The following is a 12,595-nucleotide window of genomic DNA, read 5'->3' on the forward strand; positions in this document are numbered from 1 at the left end:
AATCTTTAAAGAAAATTCTCCCAATTATTCTATCCAAACATTATTATTTTATCAACTTTAAACTTTAAAGCAGTACCATATTTTTGTATTTAAAACTCAATTTGGTTGTTGCATCGCGAGTGTATTTTTCAATGAAAACTGAATGCAACAAGAATTATAAATTACTACTTTGTTAACAAAATTTAAATCTATGTAGTGTGTAGGAATTAAAGAAATAAAATGTATACAAGAATATTTTCGCCCCGTGTTATTTTGGCCCCTTTGCACTTGCAAACAATTTTGACCCGTTTTAAATTTGCCCAATCATAGCTCTGTGTAAGAAATTGTACTGCTTTCTTTAAATACACCCATTTGTAAAAAGGTCATGGCGACAAAAATAAGACAGTGGCGAAAGTTTCAAACAGTTATAAAACGCCTGCTGTGTCATTCCTATATATTTAAAAGAAAAAATAACCTTCTTTTAGCGCTGAATCTATGCTTCTTTCTCTTTCTGTAAAAAGACATTATATATCAAATAAGTTATAATTTTCCCACTAAGATAAAATCCAAACCATTTTAACTTTATACATTTGAAAACCCATTTTTAACAAAAAAATAGGTATATTACCCTCATTTGATTGATTATAAGTTCTAATATATATATATATATATATATATATATATATATATATATATATATATATATATATATATATATATATATATATATATATATATATATATATATATATATATATATATTCTGCATGTTAAAACATATTGTACTATATATATATATATATATTTAAGATGCAGATATACATTGTATCTCAGATGCATCAAAAGAGAGGAAAAAGTTAATTTGATGACAGTATCAGACTTAAGTTTGGTGTGATTGGAGAGTTGGAACCGCTCTCTCAGCATGGTACTAAAAATGATCCGGAATCTCCCTATGGGAAAAGATAACTTTTTCTACTCTGAAGTCTTATTGAGTAAAGATGATCAATAACCATACTAAGGGGGAGTGTCTCTCGTTTTCATTGTTTAATATGATTGTATGAGTTGCGATAGACAAACATTTGCCTGATTGTTTAAATTATGATGAGATTTAAAGTAGTAAAAATTTACGTTTAAACGGAACTTTTGGATGTTTCTTATCAATTGTTACATAATCGAATGTCCATCTCGTAGGAAGAAGAAAGAAATATTCGTCGAGCAATGAGTAACATTGAAATGGAAAGTTATAAGAGTGAGAAAATCAACGCTGGCAGACAGGCAGACAGACAAACGAGATTTAAAGTCCCCTTGCTTTCGGGAAACAAAAATTATTTTACAAAATGTTAGCATTATGTTTTCTTTTTATTGTGCAGGAGTTTAATGACTATTATCAGAAAATATAATTTGAATTAGCTGTACTGTGCAATACCTTTCTATTCAATAATTGTTCTAAAGTTTTATGTTCATGAAAAGAAATAAATAGAACTTATAGAAACTTATAGAATAGAAGGGTTTGATTCAAACAGTTTTAACTAAAGGTTCTGAAATATAAAATTAGCAATATATGTTTTAACATGCAGAATTTTAATTTTACGTATGTGGGAAGAAAATATAACATGAAGATGTGCTTTAAACTTACGTAGCTTACGAATGTTCAGACATAGTATGGCAACTAATCCACACAATATTAAAAGCAAAATCGAAAGAGAAAAAACAGCAACAATGAAGCCCGTCGCATTATTTTCTTCTTCGAGTGATTGTTCACGATTATAAGTAGAGTTCTTCTCTCTTCCATCAATCCTACAGTAAAAATGTGTCAAAACACTTTAATTATCACATCTTGCTATAAATGCAGTTAAACCTCTGATGAAATAAAGTTCTACATGTGTTCAGACATTAGGTTAAAGTTTCGAGAAGGAAAAAAGGGTCGAACGAAAGAGAAGCTGGATTTCACAGCACATAATACAACATCTATAGGTGAACTCATTAGTATTCTAAATCATGTTATAATATCATATTGTAGAAATGATGGTATATCAAATTAATAATGTTAAAAAGGTTGTAAAAACATTCACTTATACGAAGTTTGCACCTGAGCGTTTGAGCCAATTTTTATCTTAACCCTTATTTAAGGTGGAATGCCACACCAACTTTTTTATTTTATAGATCTTTGAGTCATCCTTTTTAAACAATGGTTTCAGCATTGAAAGGCCGATATTATCTCTTAATTATTTTATATATATATATATTTTTTTTTGTATTTTTTCAAAGAAAATGAAAAAAAAATATTTATATCCAAATAAGTTGTTTTCGAGTAAAAAGTTTGCTGTAAATGAATGCATGATATGAATATCTTATAAAATATGTAAAGGAAAGCTGGTTAGACTTTTTAATTTTTTTTATAAAAAAAATTATTTATGAAAATAAAACACATTATTTGTGAATATTTTTTAAACCTATGGTTAAAAACACCATAAAACTAGTCACAACTAAGGACATGTTTTCAATTATTTTTAAAAGAAATGAAAACTAAATTAAGATATTTAGATAAATTATTTTTTTTAATATTTGGACCTAACCCGATCAAAATGAAATGAAACTGATCCCGATCAAAATGTACACAAAATGAATAAAATGCTAACTTATTGCCTCTTCATGTATTAACAAAGAAGAAATCTATTTTATTGTTAGGTTCAATAATATTTTATCCCTTATAAGAACTAATCAGACTAGTGTTCTTGGGGAATAGTTATTTATTTCCAATCATTTTACAATTATGGTTGGGATCGGTTTAATTTTGATCGGGATTGGCCTAAATTAAACAAAATAGTTTCTCTAAAATTTGACTATTTCGTTTCAATTTCTTTTATAAATATGATTATTGAACATGTTTTCCCAGTTGTGAATGGTTTAAAGAAGATTTTAACCACGAGTTTTAAAAAATATTCACAAATTATGTGTTTTATTTTCATAAATATTTTTTTATTTAAAAAAAATTAATATCTATACGGCTTTTCTTTACATATTTTATTAGGTTTTCATGTAATGCATTCATTTACAGCAATTTTTTTTTTTACATGAAAGCATCTTATTTGGATGTAAATAATTTTTTGAATTTTCTTTGAAAAAATACCAAAAAATTCATATAAAATAATTAAAAGCTAATGTCGGCCTTTCAATGCTGAAACCATTGTTTAAAAAGGTTGACCCAGAGATCTATGAAATAAAAAGTTGGTGTGGCATTCCTCGTTAAAAAAATCTGCATAATATAGCAATTCTTACAATAAATTCAGATTCTACAGTGCCAAAATAATAATGTAACAGAGGATACACAAGAAATTGCAGAGATATTTAATTCTCATTTCTCAAATGTCTCTGCTAAACTCCTTGAAGGAGTAAATAAAGAAGAGTGTGATTTCGATGGCCTTTTAAATTTTGTACAGTCTAAATTGGGATCAGAAATGTTTTGTATCCCGCTTATAAGCCCTGACGAAGTGCTTTCCTTACTAAACAAACTAGATGTTAATAAATCATCAGGTGTAGATACCATCGGTCCACATTTATTAAAACTTACTGCACAAATAATACATAAACCTGTAACCCATATAATAAATACTAGTATTACTACAGGTATTTTCCCGAAAAGCTTTAAACTTGCCAAAGTTACACCTATTTATAAAAAGGGAAACAAGCTAGATCCAAATAACTACAGGCCCATTTCTATTTTACCCACATTATCAAAAATTATAGAAAAACATGTGGCAAAATATGTACGATTACTATTGTCAGACTTTGATCTTTTAATAGAATCTCAATCAGGTTTCAGAGAATTGCATTCATGTCAAACAGCCCTTACAAAAATTACAGATAAATGGTTATATGAAATGGACCAAGGCAAACTTGTTGGTACTGTCTTTCTCGACTTCAGTAAGGCATTTGACTTAGTAAATCATGAAATTCTTCTTAAAAAGCTACAATGTTATAATTTTGATGAAATAACTTTACATTGGTTTCGATCGTATTTAAGTGACAGACTTCAAAGTGTCCATCTGTCTAACAAAGAATCATCTTATCAGCAAGTCACAGCGGGAGTTCCACAGGGGTCTATACTAGATCCTCTTCTGTTTCTAATGTACATTAATGATCTTCCACTTTATATCAAAAATTCAAACATAGATTTGTTTGCCGATGATGCCACTTTACATGCTTCCGGCAAAGATTCCCAATCTATAGTAAATTCATTATCAATGGATATTGCTTGTATAGAAAAATGGTGCACTCAAAATCAAATGATACTTAATGCCTCAAAAACTAAATGCATGTTAATAGGGACACATCAAAAGAGATCAAAATTCTTAGACCATGATTTTCCTTTATACGTTTCGAACCAGAAATTAGACAATGTAACATATGAAAAAATTCTTGGAGTATATCTAGATAATTCTTTACAATACAATGTACATATCGACCATGTGTGTAAAACTCTGTCACGTAAAATTTCTGCACTCCGTAGAATTAAAAAATATTTGCCTCTCGAAACACGTAAATTGTTTTATAATGCATACATTATGCCTACCATTGATTACTGCCTAACAATTTGGGGAAATACGTCCAGATCAAATCTTGACAGAGTTCATAAACTTCAAAAACGTGCTGCAAGGTATATTTTAGATGCTCCCCCTGATGCACCCTCTAGACCCCTTTTTGATAAACTTGATTGGCTTACTGTTTATGAACAGCTTACTGTAAATAAATATGTATTGTTATATAAATCCGTCTTTAATTATTGTCCTACTTATTTACATGAAATGATTAAATTTCAAATTAATAACCAATATACTCTTCGATCTGAATCCAATGTTGATTTGTGTGTGCCAATTCATAAATGTAAACTTTTTGAAAATTCATTCCAGTACTCTGGCGCCATATTATGGAATGCTTTACCGGTGCACATAAAAATGTCACCAACTCTTAATGCTTTCAAGAGACAAGTAAAACAATATGTTAAACAATGTCAGAATAATTTGTGATTCCTGTTTAATTGTATTTGTATATTTATGTATATATTTATAAAATGTCTGTATGTGTATAACTATGTATCTTTAAATTGTTAATTGTCAGAAGGCCCTGGGGAAGAATAGTGCTTGCACTAATCAGGTTACCTTCTTTAAATAAAGTATTATTATTATTATTATTATTATTATTATTATTATTATTAATATTCAGTTAAAACTCCATGATTAAATTCAATACCAAAAGCATAAAGTGAGAAACTATATTTTGTGGCGGAAGGTGTATTAGAAGAAAATGATAACTTATTTTGTTTTCTTTAAAATTATTTAAAGTATGTTTATTTTGGATTCCTATTTTTACATGCAGTCTACTCACAGTTATTTTGTGAAGTACATAGACTTTTTTAATACTGGTCTTAAATTATCTATCAAATAAACTGTCATAAATTCTATCATCATATCTGATAAATATAGCATAAATATTTTCAAAACAAAGAAAAAATTGCCCCAATTGAAGCTTCAAAATAGCACAGATTTAGTAATATCTTAAAATTAACATCATAGACACTCACTTTTAATTTTCTTTTCCAAACATATACTCGTTTTTAACTTTTTTCTTAAGTTTAGTAAAATGCCATTTCTTTTCAATGATTATTTCTTTGTTAAATTTTTTAATACCTGAAAAATTAAAACATTTGAGTGAGAAAGGTCAAATAATTAAATATGTGGATCAATTTTAAAATTTCCCGTTTTTACAAAGAAAGATGGCGTACGTATTAGGCTTGGACAATCCCCCGATCTGAGACAAAATGTTTCTCAATTTTCAAAATTCACAGAAAAGTTATATTTTTCTAAATTCATGTTCTCAATAATGTCATCTTCTAAACATTTTATCATTTTATTTTACTGAATGATTTATTATTTGATAATCTTAATTCAAAGTTGACAGTTAAGCATATTTAGTGAAAAATGGGTTTACTATAGCTATATAAAAGAAATTGAATGGGTCAAGTCTCCATTTTTTGTTAACGCTTAAAGGATGGAAACGTAAATGTGAAATCTATTTCATTCGTCAAAAAAATGGAATCTGAACCCATTCTATATGAAAATTGAAAATTTCCGAAAAAAAATGTACGCTTCAGCAACCCCGTTCATTTAAATCACACTGACAGACATCGATAATTCATATTCTTGGTAGCGTAGTGGTTAAAGCGGTCGGTCTTGAACCAAACCCTGCGCTATGGAGAGAGTTTGAATCATACATGAATCTTTTTTCTTTTTTGTTTACATATATCTTAAAAACATGAGTGAAATATGAATTATGTATAAAATATTTAAAAAATATAACTTTTAGGATTGAGAAATGTCTTTTCTCATCGCAGGGGATTGTCCTCGCCTTGTACGCCTCCATTCGTTTAATGTCTCTTTTAAAGATGAAATAAGACAGTTACTGTGTCCATACTTTTTTTTTTTTTATTTGAATTCCACAATGCTATACAGTACAAACATACAAGATGAACACAATATTTCATTGCAGCATTCATTTTTAGAGAGAGAGAGAGAGAGAGAGAGAGAGAGAGAGAGAGAGAGGAAAGAGAGAGAATGCAAGAGAAAGAAAGAGAAAGAGATGATGTTATAAAAGAAAGTGGGTTATAGATAGAGTAGGTAGCAAAACTAGTTTTGAGACAGGGTTTATTGATATTAGTCTGAGAGTATGGATTGCCATTTTTGCCAGGATATGTTAAACTCATCTATTTTATCACTTTCTCTGCCTGTATATTTCAAAGTTTTATAAATAAGTTTGAATTCATTCAGAAAACCATGGATAGAGAGGCTAAGGTGTAGACAACGAACTCTGTAAATATATTGCTTCATTGACATAAGCAAAATATTTAATGATTTTGATGATATTGTTTTACTTATATCTCCAAATATAAAAGTTTTACCATCTAGATTTAATATAATGTCTTTTCGATGACAATGTCTTACAAAACCATCTAGAAATTCTTTTACAACTGGACATTGCCAAATTAAATGAAATATTGTTTCTTCCTCTGCTTCACAAAATGTACATAGGTTAGAGTCTGTTTTACCTATTTTAAACATAAGACTATTGGTTGTCAATATATAATGATTAATTCTGTATTGAAGCCATTGTAATTTACTATTTTGGGATGTTAAAAGGGCAGACAATAAATTTCCTTCCAGTTTGTATCTGTCAAGGTGAAAAATTTTGCCCATTTTCCCATACCAACAGGTTTTATTACTGATTTATTTAATATATCATACATAGGCTTTGATCCTTTTTTGGTTAATACAAAGACTTTGATATTACACGGAATATCTGGTTTATGAATAAATCCATTTCTACAAAAGTTATACTTCTTTAAATCTGCAAGTATCGCTTGTCGTATGCCTGTATAAGTTAAATGACTAATTTTCAAATCATAATTGTGTTGAATATTGTCTAGTGATAGGAAGTTACTATTCTCATCTAAAAGATCATATACATATTTTAGTCCCTTTGCATACCAAGACTTGTAAAATATTGCTTGATTTTCGATTTTGAAATTGTTTTTATGCCACAAAGGTTGACAGTCATATTCTTGCCAATTTCTTATCTCTTTTTTCTCTTGAATTTCTTGGAAAGCTTTCAAAACATCTCTCCAGAAATTATTTTGTACATTCTCTTGTAAAAGTGACAAATATTCTGATCCTGTATTTAAAAGTTTATCAATCTCAACACTATTTTCAAATAATTTTTTCCACTTTGAGTTATTGTCATATATTATTTTTCTTATCCATGTAGATTTTAAAGCTGTTATGTAGGACACAATATTAACCATTTTTAATCCTCCCTGTGCATACTTTTGTGTTACAACTTTTCTTTTTATTTTGTCTACATTTGATTTCCATAAAAAGTTAAAGATCAATTTGTTTAGATCTTTTATAACACTTACAGATGGGTTTGGTAAAGTAATAAATAAATGATTAAGCTGTGATATAAGTAATGATTTAATCAATGTGATTCTTCCAATAGGAGTTAAGTTTCTCTTTTTCCATTGCTCTATGGTGGTCTTAATTTTGACCAGTTTCTTGTCATAGTTTAGTTTTGTAATTTTTGCTAAGTCAACATCATAATAAATGCCTAAAAGTTTAAAGTTTGTTGTCCATTGAAAATTCAGATCAGGGCAGAGTCTATCCTCAGAATACTTCTTACTTCCAATCCACACAATTTGGGTTTTTGACTGATTGATTTTGAGACCTGACTGTGTCCATACTTTACTTGAACAAAATATATAGAAGGAAAAACTTAAAACGTTGATTTATAAGTAAAAAGAATTTACAGTTGAAAAAGGTCAAACTAAATGTTCTGTAGCGACAAAAGAAGCGCAAAGTCCTCCATCTTGTTTTGATTTTTAATGAAGCTATATGTATAAGTTCAAAAATATACTTGATAAAAAAACTCTCATTACTTTTGATGGCAGGATCCAACCTCCTTCAACAAAGTTAATTACGTTAATTTAAATGAATTTTGAAATTTACTGACAGCAACCGAATTTTTCTTTACCTGTAGGTAAGATTTAACCAATATTGATAAAGGAAGTTTGACATTTTCACTTTTGGCAACGTCTAAATTAAGACCCGATTTCACAGTCCAGTGCTAGCCCAATGTAATATGTATTTCATCTGATATTGATCTGTGGTTGCATATTGGCACGATGTATGAAACACCGGCCCCGATTTTAACAAATTGACAAGGTGTCTAACATATACACATAGCCAAGAACAAGAGTAAAAGCAAGAGATTTAAAGTACTGCATACAAACATACATGGCCAGTTTTCCACTGGTAATCAATGCAACAAAGTCCATTTTTGGATGCTAGAACTTGATTGACATACACTTTCTGGTCGCTGTGTATACCATGTACCCTATGTGTCATTTTCAACATCAATGTAAATTAGCCTTCAAATGAATTTCTTCTAATTATATAAAGAGTCAAGATATTTGAAAATAAATTGTGTGAAGTTTCAATGTTCTTGAATTATCAGAAAGCGGGATTTTGGAAAACCTTCAGACAAAAACTTAAAATGGAGGCATAGATATAAAATTCTGGGACAATGTTATACACAAAAATAAACTCCCTTGAGACCCCTGTAAAAGAGTGTAATGCTGACATTGATTAAAGTAATTTAATTTCACGAAATCATCGGCAACTATTCTATTAACCATAAGTCAAAATTAGGCAAACGTATTAATTAATGCTCCCTAAGTTTTTCTTTTTTTAAAGGAATTACTTCTAAATATTTGATAGTAGTTGCACTCACATGGTGAATCGTTTTCGTAAACAATTTAGATCTGCAGCAAAACATTTAGCAACTAATCTTAGGCAAGCCGGATCTGCAAATTAAAACAAAATAAAAAATATTATTATTCTATTTTTTTCAAACAGCAATTTCTCGAAAAATGTATTATTTTAGGCAAATTTTCACCCTTCTATATTTGTCCTTTTTGTCACTTACACCGATAAATTTCATTACTGAAATAGTCCTTTTCTGGACAACCATAAATGAAATGGCCACACTTTACGTGGTTTAGGATTCCAGTATAGGCGAGTTCCAAACAATTACCTAAAATACATGCATAAAAATAAATAATATTATTATACCTCTATTGATTTTTCTCTACTTACATCTAAGAGTATATATTTTGCTGATTTCTTAAAAATTGCTAAAAAAAAAAATACTGATTCCCTGCAGAAAGGTCCATCAGTTTGATGAGCTGATACATACCTATTCAGAACAGCAATTTCTCTTAATCGTATTCCATTTCCTATATAATTGTATTGTATTTAAAATAGAATTTCATGTACTGTCTTTGAAAATGTAACTTTTCTGTCGATATAATAAAACAGTTATTCTAATAAAGTATATAATTGAGAGAGTCAGCAAGATTCCAGTTCCTCTCCAACTAGCCTATTTCCCTCGACTAGGCGTCGAGAAATAGACTTATTCTTGGGGAAAAGGAATCTTGCTGACTCTCTCAATGAGATACTGGTACTTTAACGAGGCTAGGGGGTGGCATTTTTAGACTATTTCAATCTCCTTTGAAAGGAGAGCTCCATATAATAAAGATATACAAAAATAAACAAATTTTAAAATTAAGATATATGAATTTTTTCTTTGCCAAATGATAGTTGACAGCTAAAGATACCGTACCTAAAAAAAATAAATTAAATCTGGTGGTTAATTTGGAATTGATTTGTTGACCCACCAGCCTCCTTAAATATTTAATATTTGTACGCACTATAGGAAAAATGCATCTCGCACTTTAATTGGAAAATATATCAGTATATTGAGAATTTATATATACCTTTTTGGAAAGGAATATTTCTTCCTCGTGGATAACAAAACTGTATAAGGGATGAAAAATTCTTATCAGGGACACAATGATACCCATGTGTTTCGTTGCAATCTAACTGAATAGCTGCATTAGACCATTCCTTGGCAGTCATTGGGCAAATTTCTGTTGGGTACACAGGAAAATCGTATCCCAACGAGTCAATCCTCTAAAAATGAGGAAAGAAAAAAGTTTTGATTTTTGTAACATATATACAGAGTGTCATAATCTCTTAAATCGATTTAACAGTTGTAAAACCATACTTTGCAGTGATAAACTGTAAAGTTTAAAATATTTTGATAACACTGTCTTATATAATGAAACACTCACAAACGGAAAAACATACTCAGATACATACATTGTTAATTAATTTGTATTTACTGTCTGAACTTGTCATTTTTTTTTCATCTTCAACAACCAAATTACTGAGTATACTGGTATAAAGATAAGTTTCTGAGGTAGTTGATTTGACAGAAGAAAGATTCATTTATTTCATTTACCATAATTACCTTTGGGATATCTAACTGTAGCATAACATATGCCAAAACGTGTAATACAGTCATATCAAGGCTGCCTGAATATTTCTACACAACACACGAAAGAAAGTCTGATCATCAAATCCTGAAAATTAGAAGTTGGGTTTTTGAAAAAGCTCACAAAATTGTCTTAGAATTCTTGCAATACTGTGCATTTACCAACACCTTTTCCTCAAAGTTTATCATTAAAAAATTAACATATACTTCGTACACCGTTACTTTATTAAAGTTTCATTTTCCATACTGTTAAATTGGATTCCACTGCAATGAAATTTGTTGATGTAAATGTTATGAATTTGTTATGAATAAGTAAACAAGATGTTTCTTGTGATATGAATCGTTGAAATAATGATTCGATGAATGATTGAATGAATGATATGTATTGACCTTTATTCTTACTTACTTTTTATTATTGATTAATGGTAATTTGAAAATTAATATGGGCTAGGTGCAAATTGTTCACCATCTACCGAATTTCCTCCACGTTTTAAAGAATACGGAACGTTTGTGACGTTACCTATATTCGATAGTATCCTAAATTATCCCTTATTCATCATCAGATGTAAAAAGTGTGATCAAGCCAAAAAGATATAGAGGATATTCAATGTTTTGTAGTTGTATATGGAATTTTTTTCAGGAGTGGGACAGGATTTTTTTTTTTATATTTTCACGAGTGCAAATATAAAAACAAATCCTGTCTCACTATTGAAAAAAATTCCATATCCCTCTACAAAACAATGAATTTTCTGTTTATTACATTTTCTTTGATTTTCCCTTTGCCTTCGTATTTTGCAATCTTAGGCTACATGACGTCATAATTGACCGGTTTAGACGTCATAGCTGAGTGAAAAACATTGTAAACATGAATTTCAGCAGATTCGGGAAATTTTCAGAGTTTTATTTTATGACAGCATGGTTTATAAACTTGTTTTCTATTTTGTTACAGGCTAAGGAGTATTTTTTTTTACAATACTCTTGGTGAAGGGAAGCAAAATCTTGAGTTTTCCCACACTTTCTACATTCTTTCACACTGTGACAGGATACCATTTTTATTTTAGTAAATAAATTACAATATTTGACTGTTAAAGATATAATAAAGAAATTGATGCCATATAGAGAGGTAAGATTCTAATTTTCTTTTTATCTATTCAAATCACGTGCATATGTGCAACACACATCAACCACGCAATTCTAAATTTATAGGACCTGACACAGTGCTGTGATTTTTTTTAATTTCTCTTTGATTTTGACATCGTTTTGAATAAGTTATGACTTATTAACATTATTGGTTTTTTTCAGCTGTGTGCTTCAACGGTTTTATATCGTATCACAGCAGGCACACAACGTAGTTTAAACGTTGAATATTAGTTGAAGTTTGATTTTACGTTGATAAATCTAGTTACAATATTGATTCAACGTTGACTCTACCGCGTTGAAAATGTAACGTTGATTCAACATTAAATTCAAATTGAGTTGAATTGCCAACATTGATTCAACGTCGGATCTTCGCTGAGTGGTCCAATCGTATTTTTCGCTGATATAAGATTTGCATCTTACCTTGGAATGTTTTCATGTTCTGGACTATTTCACATGTGAAAATACAAAACGTTTATGAATGATCGGGTTTTGTAACATGATTAATTTATAAAATGTATTTTGGTCAAAATTA

At 29.3% G+C, this 12,595-nt stretch overlaps 1 protein-coding gene across 1 annotated transcript; it reads right to left on the minus strand.

The window, feature by feature from the left end:
- Positions 1–454: 454 nt before the first annotated feature.
- Positions 455–10,967, minus strand: LOC134266712 (uncharacterized; the record flags this gene model as incomplete). Its single annotated transcript, XM_062748931.1, has 6 exons — positions 10,900–10,967; positions 10,364–10,559; positions 9,514–9,621; positions 9,319–9,391; positions 1,616–1,776; positions 455–490 (listed from the first exon to the last, which is right to left on the minus strand). Coding segments are annotated over exons 1-6 (628 nt in total), but the record flags the coding sequence as incomplete, so codon positions are not given.
- Between the last annotated feature and the right edge of the window lie 1,628 nt (positions 10,968–12,595).

Source organism: Saccostrea cucullata, unplaced genomic scaffold, assembly GCF_032062105.1.
Source record: "Saccostrea cucullata isolate Sc308-1 unplaced genomic scaffold, CSIRO_AGI_Scuc_v1 ctg9676, whole genome shotgun sequence".
In the NCBI taxonomy this organism is placed as follows: Eukaryota; Metazoa; Mollusca; class Bivalvia; order Ostreida; family Ostreidae; genus Saccostrea; species Saccostrea cuccullata.